Below are 18,245 nucleotides of genomic sequence, written 5' to 3' on the forward strand. Positions count from 1 at the left end.
AACCACATACAGTAGGTCCAGCGGCTCATGCTATATTCCCATTACTGCTGAAGTAGAAATGGGTATCTTAAGTTCAGGGTTATCCTTGTCAACACAGTGAATTGGAGGCCACCTAGGGTGGTGTCATGTCTCAAAAATAAATTAATTTAAAAATAATACAAACCAGCATTTACCAATGATGAAGCCTAAAGAAATCGTAAGAAAGATACTATGTATATTAACACATTGTTAATATATATGTAAACATGTTTAAGGGTGAGTAAAGTCTAAAAACTTAGAAAAGAGACCAAAAAAAAAAAGGTAATATTAGGTGATGAGATAGGACAGAGTTTAGGCAAAAGGATACATGAGTTAAGGAAGCAGATATAAGACTTAATTTCTGTTTTCAACTGTATTATAAGGGTTTTTTGTTTTTATTTTGTCGGGTGGGGTGGATTCAACTTTCTTTGCACTGATACACCAAGAACCATTTTTACATTCCAAATGAATCCAACATGTGTTATTCCTTCAAGACAATGATTGTGAAAACTTGTTTTTTTTTTTTTTAACCGTTAACCATTAAGTCCAATAAAAACTAAACATAAGTAGTCAGTGACTGGATTTGTTGCATTCATCCATGTAGAAAACCTTACCTTTTTCTGAGAAGAAAAAAAGCCAGATAATAGTGGTACACATCTCCCAACACTGGAAAGGCAGGGCCAGGCCAAGTGAATCTCTGAGTGTGAGGCCAGACTGATCTACAGAGTTCCAGGACAGACAGGGCTACCCACAGAAACCCTGCCCAACAAAAAAAAGGGGGGGGTCTTCTGTTTAAGTCATCCTATTATAGTACTGATTAATATGTAAATTGTATTGCTGTATAAACAATTTTGTACAGCCAAGCAGTTGGTAGTGCTCGCCTTTAATCCCAGCACTTGGGGGGCAGAGGCAGGCAGATCTCTGTGAGTTTGAGGCCAGCCTGATCTTGTAGAGTGAGTTCCAGGACAGCCAGAGCTACACACAGAGAAAAATCCTGTCTTGGGGAAAACAAACAAACAAACGTACATACAATAAAGATGGTATAGAGAAAGGAGATTGAATTTACCAGAGCCAAACGTAGTGGCTCACGCACAATTATTTCTCAGCTACTTGGGAAAAGACAGGAATATTGCTTGAGCAAGGAATTCAAGGCCAGTTTAGGCACAACATAGAATAATTTAGACTGGACAGTGATGGTGCACACCTTTAATCCCAGGAAACACTACAGAGGAAACCCTGTCTCAAAAAAACCGAAAGAAAAACAAGGGTAATAATTTAGCAAAGTATTTGCCATACACATAATCACTCTGCAAGAGTTAACTGTTAAGTCTAGATTAGAGTGGTGAGCTTAAAGATGTGGCTTCTTTTTTCTCCATTATCGTAGTTTTACCTGTTTGGTTAGTTTATTGTTTTCACAAACAAAAATGTGTCTTCTTAAATTCTTTTGTGATTTTTACTATGACTAATACTTTTGTCTCCCCATTAGACCTTGTTTCTTGTTTTTTGTTTTTTGTTTTTTTATTGTGTATTGAAATGCCAGGTACCATAACTGTCCTGTTAGTAGAGGAACTAAGCTAGCAGCCAAAACTTGTGTCCTTAAAATCATACGTTTTTACAATTTCAGGTATGGTTTAGGAATGATTTATTACAAGCAAGAGAAATTCAGCCTCGCAGAAATGCATTTTCAGAAAGCGCTTGACATCAACCCTCAGAGCTCAGTGTTACTGTGCCACATTGGAGTGGTAAGTAACTTTGTAAACATTGCTTTAAGTGAAGCCAGGCATGCTGGCACATGCCTGTAATCCCAGTGCTTGAGGCAGAGGCAGGTGGATCTCTAGTTCAAGGCCAGACTGGCCCACAAAGCCAGAGCCACACAGTGAAAAAATTAAAAGGAGAGAGAGAGAGAGTGTGTGTGTTTAGGTGACTTAATGGTTATTATGAAAATGGGGCTGTTTTATTAATGAAGCAGTGTCTCAGTCTTTTTTCCAGCCAAAATAGTACCTTTTTGACTTGTCATGAAGAAATACACCTTGCGGGCCTGAAGGTGCAGCTCAGTTGCCATAGATTTATCCCCTGGCATAAAGCTGAGCATGCTCACACTTACAGTCTTAACACTCCTTCTTGGAGGTAGAAGTGGGCGGATTTCAAGTTAAAGGTTATCAGCTAAGAAACAACTTTAAGGCCAGCCTGGGCTACAGTGAGGCCTGTCTCCAGACAGGAGGAGTTGGGGATCCCTTTGTGTTTATATATTCTTTCTGGTTTTTTTCTGTGTATCTGACTCAAATGATGTTTTGTTTCATTGTTTAAGGTCTGTTTTATTTTTCACTGTGTGTATGGATGCATCTGCTTGTCTGCAGATGCCGAAAAAGGACAAAAGCATCAGTTCTCCTAAAGCTGGAGTTAGAGGCAGTTGTGGGCTGCCTGACGTGGGTACCTGGGCAAGAGCACTGGGTGCTCGTACCCATTGACCACATCTCCAGTGAATGTTTTTTGTGTCTTTTGAAACTGTTTTATGTAGCTCAGACTGTAAGGTATAATTGAATGACACAGCATTCATGAACAAGTTCTTGAACACAGGTTAATATTTAGAGGGTCATAATAAGCCTTTGGAAATGTGTTGTCTGCATAAATGCTTTTCTTGTGAAGGGTAAAACCAAGTTTTACTTACTTTTAGACTTCGTGGTAATTATCTGCCGTAAAGATCAAATCATGGGGCTGGAGAAGTGGCTCAGTGGTTAAGCAGAGGACCCCAGTTTGATACCTAACATCTACTTCGGGCAGCCCACAACCACCTGTAATTCCAGCTACAGAGGATCTGAGGCCCCTGGCCTCCACGGGCACCTACATTCATGTGCATGTGTGCACATACATGCACACATGCATGTATGTGTAATTTAAAATAAATCTTTTTAAAAATATTTAATCGTGATTATCATCATAGGCTCACATTGGCGCATTAAGAGTCTGAAGATCTAGGTTTTATCTCTGGGGTTCAGGATGCTTTTTTAAATTGTTATAATATTCAGGATGGTTTTTTAAAATAGTGATTACTGTTGTTATTGTTGTTGCTATTTTTATTGTTGTTACTGTTATTATGGAGGGTTAGGGAACAGTAGAATTGGTTCTTCCACCTTACGTGGATATATGGGTTCTGGGAATTGATCGAGCTCTTCACCATCAGATCAGTTTTGCTGGGCCTCAGTGTGCTGTCTTTGAAATGGAGTGATTACCAGACTTCGAGAATTAAAGATAATTTGTTAATTGCTTAGTGTCTTAGTTACTTTTCTGTTGCTGTTATAAAACACCATGACTAAGGCAACTTAGAAAGTGTTTAATTTGGAAGCTGAAGAGATGCTCAGCAGTTAAGAACACTGGCGGCTCTTCCATAGGACCCAGGTTCAATTCCCAGCACCCATGTAGCAGCTCACAACTGTCTGTAACTCCAGTTCCAGGAAATCCGACACTCTTACACAGACATACTTGCAGGCAAAACACCCATTCACATAAATAATTGAAAAGAGGGTGTTTAATTTGGTTTCCAGTTTCACGGAGTTAAAAGTTCATGATTGTGAAGCAAAAGAATAAGAAAATACTGGGAATGGTATCATCTTTTGAAACCACAACGCCTGCCCTCAGTCACAGACTTCCAGCAAGACCATGCCTCCTAATCCTTTCCAAACAGTCCCCTTGAAAACAGCACATTTAGTGTGAGTTTCTTAGTCCACTTGAACCCAGCAGGCATTGCGGCCAGACCGCACAGCTGCATCCCTGTAGTTTTATTTTCATAATGGTTTTAAGTTATGTTATTTGCTTCTTTCTTCATTAATATCAAGATGAATCTTTATTTCTTACAGGTTCAGCATGCGCTCAAAAAATCTGAGAAGGCTTTGGATACCCTTAACAAAGCCATTGTTATTGATCCTAAGAACCCTCTATGCAAATTTCACAGAGCCTCAGTTTTGTTTGCAAATGAAAAATACAAGGTGAGATTTCTATCAGTTTCTTCCATGTTATATTGTGTCTCTTTAAAAAAATGAATAAATAAAAGCTACAAGGCCAACCTGGCCTTTATAGTGAGTTCCAGGATAGCCAGGGCTACATGGAAAGACCTTGCCTCAAAAAAAACAAAACATAAGCTACATGTTTTTGATGCTTTGATTTTATATATATATATATGTTTCCTATGTTTTTAAAAGCTAGTGTGGAGAGGGCAGCTCTTAGTTTCATTTTATTTCACAAACTACTCCTAGGAAGTAAGCATAATTCTAGCACTTGGAAGGCTGAGCAGGAGAATTGCCACCAACTCCACTCTAACTGGTCCAGTTACGTTTTAAGCTACAGGGTGAGAGTCTGCCTCAGAAAAACAAACAAAAAAATAAGAAGGATTGGTATGTGGAGATTCAGATTATATAAGGATTGTACATCTAGAAAGGCCTTTGGGGCACCAGGGGATTGTCTTAAAAAGACCTGAAGTGTCCTCCCAGGACTTTAAGTAAGTGAAAGTGATGGGTAAGACTGCAGTTGTCACAGTTATTCTGGGAGGTGTGAAATAGCTCGGGGAGATTTTGAGTATAGGCACTCTGAGTTCTGGAGTTGTGCGCTCCCAACCTTTGATTATTTTAATTTTTTTAATAATTACTTAGTTTTATTTTTATGTGCATTGGTGTTTTGCCTGTATTTGTTTCTCTGTGAGGGGTATCAGGTCTTAGAGTTACAGACACTTGTGAGCTGCTATGTGGGTGCTGGGAACTGAACCCCGATTCTCTGAAAGAACAGTCAGTACTCTTAACTGCTGAGCCATCTCTCCAGACCCCACCCCTCAACCCCCACCCCCCAGCTTTTATTTTTAAACAAGGTGTTGCTGACGGCTCAAGCTGGCCTCAAACTCAAGATCTTGGTGTTGTAGCCTTCTCAATGCTTAAATTGTAGGACTACACTACTGTGCTAGCTCCTCCTCCCCCCCCCGCCCCCATGGAACAATATTGATTTATTGTTCCATAGAATGTGGGCCTTACAAGTCAGTTGGGTGGTGGTGGCAGCGGCACACACCTTTAATCCCAGCACTCAGTAGGACCTCTGAGTTCAAGGCTAGCCTAGTCTACAGAGTGAGTTCCAGGATAGATAGGGCTCTGTTACACTGAGAGCCCTTATCTTAAAAGAGTAGAAAAAGAAAATAGGCCATGCTTTTACTTAGATGCCCTGATTGCTTCTACTGTTTTACAATAAAGAATGTTGTCTTCTTCCTCACCACAACCCCCATCTCTGCAGTGCTGGGGATTGATCCTAGGGTCTCCACAAGGTAGATAGGTTCTTTCCCACTGAGCTACATGTTTCCCACTGAGCTTCCCAGGGCTGAATGTTCGTATAAAGATGGCTTGGTGAATACTTTTTTTATTTTATTTTTTTTAATTTTTTACATTTACTTACTCTTTCTTTATATGAGAGAGGGGTATATGCACATGTGGAGTTCTGGGGCCTGCTTTCTAAGCCTTATATTCAAAGCACTTTCTCGTATTTCCGGACATAATGTGATTATTTCTTTTTTTAAGAAAAATAGTGACAAAAGAGGTTATCACCACCTGCATCTTCTGTAAACTATGGTATATATACATGTATGTTTTCAGTGTTCTCCAGTGAGTGTCTGTCATTTGTTGGTCTTACTATAACATTTTTATGTTTTTTATTTTTGCCACAAGAAATTAATGCACTACAAAGTACATTGATGGTGTGCTTGTGAACTCTTAAGGTGATTTGGAAAACTGACTGCATTTGCTTAGTCAGAATTCTGTGAGATTTTACTCCTCTAAGTTTTTTCTTTGTTTTTTTCAGTCTGCTTTACAAGAACTTGAAGAATTGAAACAGATTGTCCCCAAAGAATCCCTTGTTTACTTCTTAATAGGAAAGGTAAAAATGGGGCCTTGGTCTTATGTTGCAACTTTGTAACAAATAACTAATTTTTTTTTCCTTTTTTAAAGATTTATTTTTGTTGCCAGGCAATGGTAGTGCTCGCCTTTATTCCTGGTACTGGGGAGCCAGAGACAAGTGGGTCTCTGACTTGGAGGCCAAAGTAGTCTACAGAGCAAATTCCAGCACTGCACAGAGAAACCATTACAGGGGACAGGGTTGGGGACAGATTTATTCTTATTTATGAATACATGCCAAGTGTGTTCTTTCCTGTGGAGGCCAGAAGAGGGTGTTAGATCTGCACGTTCCAGGAACTGAGCTTGGGTTTTCTGAAAGAGCCGCAAGCAGTCTTAACTGGTGAACCATCTGTACCCTTCATTAGCTACTTTGTGGGTTCTTCTTTCTTCTACCCTTCTCCACCCCCTCACACTAGATACTAGAGACAAAAAACCAGAGGGGAAAGGAAGGAGATCTCTGAATAAAGTCAGGGCTCAGAAAGAAGGTGGTGCTACCATTAGACTTCTGCTGATTAGGGGCATTGAGCTCCTGTGCCGTCAGGGTGTCTGTTTTCTTCATGTTTATTCTTTGGGCATGACTACTTCACAAACCACAACCAAAGCAACCAACCAACAACTCAACCCTCCTAAGGGCCCTGGCAAGTATCTACCCTCTGAAAAGTTGCTAGAATTCCAAATGCCACACAGTCATAGAAACTGTCTGCAACTGGCAAAATCATGCCCCCACCAGAGAACAAGGCAAATCATAGCTGCTGGGAAGCAGCCCCATATCCCCACACCTGGGATTAAAACAAAAAAGCATTTGTGTTTGTTTTTTTTTTTTTTTTTTTTTTTTTTTAAAGAAACCAAGATTGTCACTACAACCACCTCTCTAACCCCAACAAATACTAACGTTTTGAAGAATAAAGACAATGTGTGTTGTACAGCATCTGCTTAGCAAGCTGAGCTAGATTCCTGGCCTAAGGGCCCTGGAAATAATGGATTTAGCACAAGCAGTTAAAAAGATGTTGTTCTGGCTGGGCATGGTGGTGTGTGCTTGTGATCCAGCACTTGGAAAGCTGGTGCAGAAAAGAGTTGCCCTAGCTCAAGGCCAGCCTGGACCATATATGCAGGGCCCAAAAAAGGAGCTGAGAGCAGTAATGTTTGCCTGTCATGCCCTGGGCAGTCTCAAATGCCCAGCTGTGGTTCCAGCTGTCCTTCACATGGATCCAGGTATTGTGTCTTGTGCCTGTAATTTCAGGACTGACACAAGCAGGAGGATCTCAGTTCATGGTCAGCCTGAACTACATATTTAGATACTGTGCATTTCTTTAGTAGAGCATGTACCTAGCATTCATGAGGTTATATAAATGAAAGTTATTCAAGCAGCTTTTGTAGTCAGTCTTCCCATTGTCAGTGTTCCAATCAGTGAGGTTTATTGGAAACTCTCTACTTGAAAAAATAGAGAAAAGGATTTCTGAACATAACACCTGATTATATAAAGAAAAGCAGTTAAATGCTAATCTGAAGTCATGTGTGGGATAAAAATGTTCTCCCACCTGAATAGAATTGGAGTTTAAAGATCAGAAGACTAACTCATGTTTTTAAAATTTACAGTTGAAGAATAAATGCTGCTGTCTGTTTGTAGGTTTACAAGAAGTTGGGTCAAACTCATCTCGCCTTGATGAATTTCTCTTGGGCTATGGATTTAGATCCTAAAGGAGCCAATAATCAGATTAAAGAGGCGATTGATAAACGCTACCTTCCAGATGATGAGGAACCAATAACCCAAGAGGAACAGATCAGTGAGTATCATGCATAAGATCTGTAGCATCCCTACAGATGCTATCCTATGCAGAACCTGTGGGCTGCTTTTCCACTTTTTTTATAGAAAATCAAATTTGGAGGAAACTGATTGAGATGACATAATACGAAAGTGCATATGCTATCAAGTAATTAGTTCTAGATCTAGTGTGCTTTGTGACTTATTTGTGTGATTATTTGACCCTCACCTCTATAGTAGCAGTTGTTTAAATTCTCTTTACTCCTGGGCAAATAAAAAAATGGAGATGTGTGGTTAGTACACATTTATTAATGTTTATATGTAGTAATACTTAGAGAATTGGAAATTTTCTGGGATAAATTCTGATTAGATGCCTTTGTTCCAGAAATGAACTGTTTAAGTAAAATTTATGATCTCAGTACTGTTTTTTTTTGGGGGGGGAGGGCTAATTTAGAGTCAGTTTTTTTTTTTTTTTTTCATTTATTTTATTTTATGTGCATTGGTATGAGCATGTTAGAGCCATTGGAACTAGAGTTAGAGACAGTTATGAGCTACCATGTGTTTGCTGGGAATTGAACCCAGGTCCTCTAGAAGAACAGCCAGTGTTCTTAGCTGCTGAGCTATCTCTCCAACCCCTCAGTATTGTTGGGTTTTGTTGTTGTTGTTGCTGTTTTGTTTTTTGCAATTGGCAAGAGTGTTTATTTCTCAAAACCAGAAACCTGCCTGCAAGGGTCAGACCCCTTATTAAAAAAAAATGGCGACTGACCAATACTGATCTTTTAAACTGAAATTTACATTCCACATTTCAGTATACCATCAGGAAATGTCCAGAATGGTAAGTCAGTATTAGGAGTTAGCAGAAATGTTAGCTTTTTTGGATGTTGCTACTGTAGCTAGGTAGGTATGTATTCCTATTGTAGGAATACATAATTACTAGAGGAAAAAGGGAGAAGGCTAGGAATGTCACATAGTTAGTAGAGTTCTTGTCTGTAGTATGGACAAGGCCATGGGTTGATCCCGGCACTTTATAACACAGATGTAGTGCTGCTCAAGCCTATAATCCTAGCCTAGGAAGTGAATGCAGGAGGAGCATCATAAGTGGAGCGTCACCCTTGGCTATACGAGTAAGTTCAGGTTCAGCCTGGGCTACATGAGACCCTGTCTCCAAATAACTGTTATCATTATCATAAAAGCTTGAACACAGCAAGATCACTTCCAGGCATGTTATACAAGATACAGATCTAGTCCTAGCACTAGGGGGCAGAGGCAGGTGGATCTCCTGAGTTTAAGGCCAGCCTGGTCTATATTGCGAGTTCCAGGGCTACATGGAAAAACTCTGTCTTGAAAAATGGAAGAAAAAATAAAGAGAAAGAACTTGAAATGCTTTTTTAGATAACATTAGGAGTTTGTTGGTTGTTTTTGTTTTGTTTTTGTTGGTTGGTTAGTTTGTGGGGGGGTCTCATCTCTGAATGTAGTGAAATTTTCCTTATTTTCATGAACCGACAAGTTGTATTTGTCCCACACCTTACATTTTTGTCCATTTGTATAGTGGGAACAGATGAATCCCAAGAGAGCAGCATGACAGATGCAGACGACACACAACTTCATGCAGCGGAGAGTGACGAATTTTAACCTCTGGAAATGAGACTTTGACAGTTGGATGTGTGGCTAGTGCTGACATGTTTCTTGTCCCTCCATATACTGAGTCGTAACTCTTGAGCCGGCATTGTCCTCATTCATCACTTAGACCATGAGTGTGCCACTCTCATTGGACCTGACTGTACACAGAATGAAAGGCATTGCAATATATAGCTGCTAATAAGACTGGCTCTTTTACCAGTATAAATGACAATTTGGGGGGAAGGGTGGGAAACTTTTCTTTTTTTTTTCTTTAATCTCCTTAGTTGGAAAGCTATCATGGAAGGAAGAGTTATGTTTTATCTTGAAGGAACCATTAGATATGGAAATAGTGATGAACCAGAATTTCTTGGTCATTTTCCCAAAATTCTGTTTTTTATTTGGTTCTTTTCCTGATAAACAGAGTGACTGACCTTCATTTCTAGGTTCTTCAAGAATGGTGTTAGCAAGTGCCAGATGGAACAATAAAAGACATTGCCTATAACAGAGTAAAGTTCATTGCCAAGGAACATAGCTTACTTTAAGCTTGGAGTGTCTCTTATAAGCAAATGGAATGGGCCTATTGGGACTCTGTGTAGGAGTCGAATACCCTCCATACAGTGTACACTTATTCTTGGCAAGAATGCTTTAATGTCTAACCAAGAATTTTAATTTATTCATCTTGCTTCAAAGTGTTGATCATTGTTGTCTTGGTATTGCAAACTTTAAAATTGGTCTTTACAATACTGCCTCTTCTCTTTGAGCTCTGTGGGATCGCCTTTAACATTGACAGATGATAGAGTGGTTCCCCGTGAAAAGCCAAAACCAGGCCATTAATAACCACTTATGTTTACCAGAAGAATCAGTATGAGAACACTATAGAGACTTTGGAGATCATGATAGAGAAGCCTTAATCTAGTTGGAATTGTACCTAACCGTGAGTCCTACATCTTTTCTAGGAGTGAAAGTAGAGTGCAAGAATGTATGGTTACTTTTGTTGAAGTCAATTCCATTCTTTTCAGCTCTCCGCTTCATATTGCTGTCAGTAGAGTGAGTCACCAAAACTTGTACTGAGCGTAATTAATTGGGTATAAAATACTGAAAATTTTTAGCTTAGGGAAAAGTTTCTTATGAAAGAGACAGATTCTCTTCTGAGTTCATCATAATATGGGTTGGAATGTTTGGGGAATGGCCACAATTTTAAAGATCTAATTATGCATATAAAATGGGAATTATTGGAATTTCACAGTAACAGATTTAAACACTCTTAAATTGTGTATCTTCTTTATTGTAATGTATTGAAAATTTTAGAGAAACTTTAGTTAACATTTTATTAAGTGCCAATGTCAGAATATAACAAATTATAATTTCTTATAAGTTACAGGCCTACAGTTACTATTTTGAATTATTTGATGAAGGAAAAACGTACCCTCTGGTTACTTGTATTTGTTAGTCAACCTGTGAAAACAAGGTGGATTACAAAAGATGTGAAAAAAAATGTTTTAGCCCGTAGATTTGGTCATTTTCTGTCCGTTACTTAATCTTAATCTTCTCATCCGATGTGAATTAGATACCATTACAAATTCAAGTCAGTCTTGGGTTAGGTATTAGGTGCCAGAGAAGGATTTAAGATAATTTCCTGTCTAAATCTAGGTATGTGTGCAGTGTAAAAAGAAGTAATTTATGAGGAAGAGGAAAGTTGGGAATAAATGAATATCATTAAAAATTCCCATAGACTAGCACTTCGATTCTAACAGAGTCCATTATATTATTCATTAGTTATGTGAAGTTTAATTTTCTTTTATTTTTTTTAATTGGCAAATCAGAAGCCAGCTACATACATGTATATTACATTATCATATCTGGAGTTTCTTAGAGAGCTGTGCTGAGTTCTGTGGCAGACCTAAAGAAAGCTAAGCTCAGAACATAATTGACTGAAGTGTAATTACCTTTTGGGTTTTTTGTTTGTTTCTTTGTTTTGTTTTTGTTTTTTTGTTTTTTAAGTAGGAATTTAATCCTGTGCCAGAGGGACTTTCTGGTACTGATTTTAAGACAAAGGATAGAGGGATAGTTGTGGCAGTGGCTGGCTGAGAGACACTCACAGACACTCGGCCTGCTTTCGTGTTTTCCTCACACCTGCTTTTAACATCAGTTAGATATTGAAGCCTTATTTCCACATAGTAACTGTTTCCTAGTTTCTTTCTCTTTTTTTTCTGTCTTTTTTTCTTTTTTTCATTTTACAGAATAGGGATCAAACAAACAAACACATTTTGTAAGTCAAATGTTTGTTTCAAATTTGAGATGTTGCTTTGAAGGAAATTAAGAATACTAAGTACTTCGCTTTTTTTCACACCTATACATACGTATACATATATAAATATACACACTCACACAAAAGTCTATTAGAGCATTGAATGTCTTTTTTCTCGTGGAAATGGTTATTACACCAGGATTTTAGAAGGTTAGAATATTTTTTCAGAAGAACAGATGCTACTCAAAATAATGAAAGGAAGTCTCTTAACTTTTTCTGTATTTCATTACTTAATATTTTTTTATTTTATCCAAGAACTGCAAGTAACATTTGAACCATGCTGCTGTTGTACCTTAAACAAAAACTCAGTGATAACCAGTGTTTAGTCTATTAAAAACACTCTTTTTGAAGAAACCAGTTTCTAAGTCTCTGATTAGCCAGAGTACAGTTATGGGTCTTCACTGAGAAAAATGGTGGCCCATTTTCTTTGGGAAAATGCAAGTGTGGGTGTGATATGTGTGTTCTATTTGCATTGAAACAATGTACTTTTGTGTCTTCTTTTTGCTTTTCCTGACTTATTTCAGAAATTGTATAGTCTTTGGGGGGAAAGTCTTTTCTGTTAATATATTTACAGTTCATTAAAGGATATGGAAAATCCAAATAAATTACTTTTGAAAGCAGTTTACAATCAAGGTATTAAAGCTATGTAAAAGCTGTGTCATCTTCATTTTTATACTGAGTCACAGCAGCATAGTGATGAAAGATCACATTTTATGTTCTACAAGAGCCTAGGACAATGTTTCTCTAATTTTTACTTATACTTTTTAATATATATATTAAAGTTCATACCCTTTTTAGTATTATTTGAAATTTCAAAATAAATATTATGACAAAAAAGTGGTAATTTTTAGAATATATTATTTTCAAACTGTCAGCAGCTGCAACTTTGCAGGTCAACTAGTTAAACAGCTCATTCTTTGATGTCATTTCTGAAGTTCCTTCGGGACACAGAGCCTTTGTGTTATCATTTAAGATCTGAAGCTAGGCATGGTGGCTCACATCTGTAATCCCAGTGCTTGGAAAATTGAGGCAGGAGATTTGCCTCAAATTACAGAGTAAGACTTTGTCTCAAACTTTAAGGGGTGGGGGGAATTAATTGGGGAACAGTTTATTTGTAAAGTTGAAACATCATGTAAAATGCTGGGAAGGTACCACGTGACTGTATTCCAGCACTGGGAAGCAGAGATGGAAGGATCTCTGGGGCTACCTGGCCAGCCAGTCGGTCTAACCAATTCAGTGAGCTCCAGTTTCAAAGAGGAGGAACCTCCAAAAAGGAGCTGAGTGATTGAAGATGCATGCTGGTGTTGACTTCTGGCCTCCACAGTCACGCACACATGTGCATATGTACAGCCACTACAGAAATCAGGGGCTGCGCTCAAGAACTCGGTGCTGGAGCACCTGTCCAACATTCAGAAAGCTCCCAAGTTCAGTGTCAGTACTGCCAATAAAGAGGCGAGGGCGTTTGCCTACATACAGGGGTTGAGTCCCCAGCACTGGGGTCATGATAGCACATACCTGTTAGCTCAGCACTCAGGAGCTAGAGGCATGAAGATCAGAAATTGGAGATCGTCCTTAGCTACAAAGTGAGTATTGTCTGTAAACGAACGTGAAAATTAAGATCTGGAAAAAGTAAAATACACAAAATTCAGTTTTGCACTAGTTTGCAAGCCTTGTATTCAAGTTATCTGGAAGAAAGGGAAAACAGAAAGGTCTTTTCAGATTTGGAGGAAGAACAGCAACACAAGGTACATAGGCTGAGAGCTGAGCAGATCCAAGGGAGTTGACATGTTCCAGGGAACATGTCACTGTCATCCAGTGAGAAACAGTAAACGTACTACCTCTTGGTTTAGAAAAAAATTATTTTCTTGGAAACAGATTTCACCAACAGCCTGGAGCTAACTTCTGGGTTCAAGCTAAGTCTGCAGTTGTGTGCCACCTTAACAGATCTCTTTTGTTGTTGTTTGTTGTTTTATAAAGACTTATTTGTGAGCTAGGCGTGATGCAGAGCACCTTTTCTCCCAGCACCCAGGAGACAGAGACAGGAAAACTCTGTGATTTCAAGGCCAGCCTGGTTCACATAGAGAGCTCCAGGACAGCCAGGGCTACATAGAGAGACCTTCTCTCAAAAAATTAATATGTATATATTTGCTTATATGTGAAATTAGGTGTCCTCAGAAGCCAGGGGATGTTGGATTACCCTGGAATTCCAGTTCCAGGAAGTTGTTGAACTGCCAGGTATGGGTGCAGGGAACCAAAGCCAGGCCCTAAAAGAGCAAAATGCGGTTAGTGGCTGAGCCATCTCTTCAGGCCACAAGTAGATCTTTTTAGTTTTACACTTCATGTACCAGGCTGGCTCAGGTGCTGAGAAGTCTGTCTTCACCTACAGGTGTGCTGGGATTACAGAAGCTTAGACCAAGTATCTGGCCTTTAAGTGGATGCTGGAGATTCAAACTCAAGTCTAACTTAGCCCAGGCTGACCTTGGACTGTGTAGCCCATCAGCCCTGAACTTGTGATCCTCCTCTCTCAACTTCCCAAGTAGCTTGGATATATAGGCCTTCATAACCATGTGTTTTGCTTGGTTGCCTATTTTTGTTTTTTTCTGTTTGGGTTTTTTGAGACCACATCTGCTATGCAGCCCAGGCTGGCCTCAAACTCAGTGTTCCTCCTACTTCAGCTTCCCAAGTGCTGGAATTAATAGAGATACAGTACTTAATCTGGAGCCATATTTTTTGTTTTTTGAGACGGGGTCTCCCTGTGTAGCCTTGGCTGTCCTAGACTCGCTTTGTAGACCAGGCTGGCCTCTTCCAATAGAGTGCTGGAATTACAGACATGCACCATTGTGCCCAGCTATATTTCTGTGTGTGTTTGCGTACACACAGATGTACCTGTCATAGCATGTGTGTGGAGGCCAGAGGACAGCATATTGGAGTCTGTTCTCCATCTGTATACACCGCATGGATGGAATTCAGATCATGAGGCTTGGCAGCAGGTGCATTTTCTCTGCTGGCCCATCTTCACAGCCTTGGAACCCGGTATTTTCTGAAGATACTACTATATAAGAATATAGGTCTAAACCGCCCCAGCTGACTGATCTTGAGTAGTTAACTTTAATAAAATAACCTTTTTCTCATTGGTACAGAGAGAGAAAACCTGCCTTTAGCAACCTGACAAGACTTTTCTTTTGAGAAGAGCGTAGATGTCCCGTCTCAGTAGTGCTTAGTAAAGTGAAAGCAAACTGCAATGCTCTGTGGCATTAATCAATGGAGAACAGTGAACTTTGGATCGCAGCAGTTGTCAACTGCTGCCAGTTTTACTCTTTTGTTTGCAAACTTTCTACAGCTGTTTTTTTCAGTGATGTTGAATCCTTGCATACAACCTGTATACTGCATACTTTTAATGGTTATTGTGAGAATTGTGGGGTTTAGTATTTGTTGTCTGAGAGTGTTTTTTTAATTTGGCTTTTCAAGACAGGGTTTCTCTGTGTAGCCTTGGCTGTCCTGGAACTTGCTTTGTAGACTGTGCTGGCCTTGAACTCAGAGATCTGCCTGCTTCTGCCTCCTAAGCACTGGGATTAAAGGTGTGTGCCACTGCATCCAGCAATTGTCATTATTTTATGTGTATGGGTGTTTTGCTTGCATATATGTCTGCCCACCAGGTACATGTCTGGCTCCACTGGAGTTCAGAAAAAGGTATCAGATCCCCTAGAACTGGAATTCCACAAATGGCCATGAGCTGAGTGCCTGGAAATTAACCACAGATTCTCTGCAAGAGCAGCCAGTGCTCCTAACCTCTGAGCTCTTTCCAGCCCCTGTTTTGTTTTAAGACAAGATCTAATGGAGGTCAAGTTGCTGATCTCTGCATTCACCTCCCAAGTGCTGGATTACAATTGTGTCCTTCCATTTTTGATATTTATGACAATGCTTTTTTAGAAGTTTTGTAACCCTAATCTAGCACTTACAGCTGGATTGGCATAACCTCTTCAAGACACCTAAAGAACACGGATGAAGTACTTTTTGTTCAGTTCTTTGTCAGTCGGGGCATCTCTGAGCAAGGAAACGTATAAGGCAACACTTGCTCTTGGTTTCTTTTGTATTACGTGTCTGTATGTTTGTATTACATGTGTATATGCCATGTGAGTGCAGTGTGAACAGAGGCCACAGCGGGGTGTTAGATCTCGTGGAGCTGGAAGTCAGGCAGTTGTGTGCCACCCGACATGAGTACTGGCAAGTGGGTTCAGGCCTTCTGCCAGAGCAGCTAGCCCTCTGATGAGCCATCTCTGCAGAACCCAGTTTTAATTTTCTCTTTCAGCTGGATGCCCTGTAGTGAGTGTCCGTAACACTCACTTCCACGTCAGCTGTCCGTCAGAACCATTGGGCATCTCCTTTCTTTTGGAAATGTAGTTTCCATCATGACTCAGTCCTGAAATGCATCTGTATTTAGAGAGAGAGACAGAAGCATGTTGGTTGCCAACAACATGGCTCAGCAGGTAAAAGAGCCTACCATCAAGCCCACAACCTGAGTTCAAGACCCGGGTCCGATGGAGAGAATCAGTTCCTGCAGGTTACCCTCTGGCTGCCATGTGTGTGCCCATACACAGATACACAAGCAAATAATAAACTACTAAGTAAATGTAATTGCATTCTTTTAAGGTTTTATTTATTTTTACGTGTATGGGTATTTTGCCTGCATGAGCACCACATGCAATCTTGATACCCTTGTATGCCAGAAGAGGCCATCAAATCTGCATCTGGACAACAGTTTTGAGCTGCCATGTGAGTTCTAAGAATTGAATCTGGGTCCTCAAGAAGAGCATCCAGTAGTCACTAAACCATCTCTACAGGCAGTTATATTCTTTAAAAAAGAAGGGAGGGAAGAAAGAAAAGAAAGAAGAAAAGCATGTTAGGAGCCAGAGAGATGGCCCAATGGTAAAAGCATCTGCTGCCGAGGCTGACAGCCTGAGTTCAATCCCAGGACTGCATGGTGGAAGGAGAGACGTGGGTGTTGGAATTCTGGCCTTTGGTCTCCACTTGGCCGTGCCCATCCTTCCTCACACACTAATTTTTTTTTCCCCTCTTTGTAGCGTTGCCTGTCCTCAAACTCATTCTGGAGACCAGGATGTCCTCAAACTCAAAGAGATCCACCACCTCTACCTCCTGAGTGCTGGATTTAAAAGCATGTTAAGACCTTTGGGGCTAGAAAATAATAGCAGTAAGCTGGTTATGACTGCCTCCAATAAGTCACAAACTGTAACAGAGCAAAACATTAACCTGCAGTGGAAGGGGATCAAAGAGAGTAGTAATGCAGGGCACTATTGACTGAAATACATTGTATATGTGTATGGAATTGTTAAAGAATAATAAAGTTAAGATCAGAATCAAATGAAAACTATACAGTACTTACACTAGCCACTAAAATTTCAGTCATCTGTCAGTAGAGGAAAACAGTTCCAGCAGGCTGGCCTGTGTGTGTATGGGGCCAAGGGTACAGAAGTCCCATGGAACACAGCAGAATGGAGAAGAGAGCTTGAAGAAAGAACAGAGTCTTTGGGCTTGGGGAGTGGATGGAAACCCCAAAGGCAGAAGTTAGAGCAGAGTGGATTTCGTTGTCCTTAAGCCTTGGCTCCAGGGAAGGGGCCTTAAAAATACATGGGATTGGAAGTGTGTTGGGGGCAGAAGCAATTCCAAGAAGGGGAAATGGGGGAAGGACTCCAGAAGACGGAAGAGGCATGTCTTCTCCCTTCCCACCTCACTCAAAATCCTTAAATTGGGATAGGCTTCCAGGAAAAGGCTTGGCCCATATTAGAAGTGAATTTTCCTAGCTCAAAGCTCTGGATTAAAGGTATGTCTTACCTTTAATCAAGATTCAGATTAAAGGTCTTTTCCTACCTCAAAGATCAGGACTAGGAGTAGATCTTCACTTCATAGGAAAAGAAATTCCCCACAAGTGTGCACCACCATTTTGATGTTTTTGTTCCAAACGTAGTCAAGTTGGCAGCCAAGAATAGCCAACGTGACAACGCTAGCTGTGAGTTGGCTCAGCAAGTAAAGGCGATTGCTGCCGGATCTGATGGCCTAAGCTCCACATGGGGGAGAAGAGAACTGACTTGTCCACCTGTATGTCCATATACACAGATACATACATACAGTCAAAAGTTTTAAATTGGTTAGTTTAAGCAATAGCTAAGTTGGGATACTACCATGGGGTAATTTAAAGTAAGGCCTTCATTCACATAGAACTACTGCAGACAAGCCCTGGTGGTGGGACGTTGCTGAGACTTGAGAGGTGGAGGCAGGAGGATCAAGAGTTCAAGGTCATGTTCACTGTCAGTAATTTCCAGGCCAGCAGCGGCTCTACAGGGCCCTGTCTCAAAAAGAAAAAAAAAAAAAAAAAAAAAGAAAGAAACGTAAGTGCTCACCCTGTGAGCATGAGGATGGACATGGCTTGTATTCCCATACATTAAAGTGCCAGAACCAGAGGTGATCACATAACAGCTTTCATTTCGGCCAGCCTGGACTATATTCGAGAGACCTTGTCTCTAAAACAGGCATGGTGGTGCACATTAATCCCCCCGGTGGGGGTTAGCCTAGCCTACTGGACAAGCATCAGGCCAGTGAG

General features: G+C 40.2%; 1 protein-coding gene across 8 annotated transcripts in view; it reads left to right on the forward strand.

Annotated features, from left to right (window-relative positions):
* Cdc27 (cell division cycle 27) overlaps nucleotides 1-18,032 on the forward strand; it is a 55,222-nt gene extending 37,190 nt beyond the window's left edge. For 7 of the 8 annotated variants that reach the window (XM_021631862.2, XM_021631863.2, XM_021631864.2 and 4 more), the window contains 5 exons: nucleotides 1,643-1,760; nucleotides 3,873-4,001; nucleotides 5,848-5,922; nucleotides 7,567-7,723; nucleotides 9,251-18,032. In XM_021631862.2, coding sequence (XP_021487537.1) covers nucleotides 1,643-1,760; nucleotides 3,873-4,001; nucleotides 5,848-5,922; nucleotides 7,567-7,723; nucleotides 9,251-9,333 — 562 coding nt within the window. In that variant the 3' untranslated portion in view covers nucleotides 9,334-18,032. Of the gene's footprint in view, nucleotides 1-1,642; nucleotides 1,761-3,872; nucleotides 4,002-5,847; nucleotides 5,923-7,566; nucleotides 7,724-9,250 lie in introns of those variants that run through there. The other variant, XM_060386562.1, reaches the window with a different exon arrangement.
* Nucleotides 18,033-18,245: the final 213 nt, after the last annotated feature.

Source organism: Meriones unguiculatus, chromosome 7 (assembly GCF_030254825.1).
Source record: "Meriones unguiculatus strain TT.TT164.6M chromosome 7, Bangor_MerUng_6.1, whole genome shotgun sequence".
NCBI classification, from domain to species: domain Eukaryota; kingdom Metazoa; phylum Chordata; class Mammalia; order Rodentia; family Muridae; genus Meriones; species Meriones unguiculatus.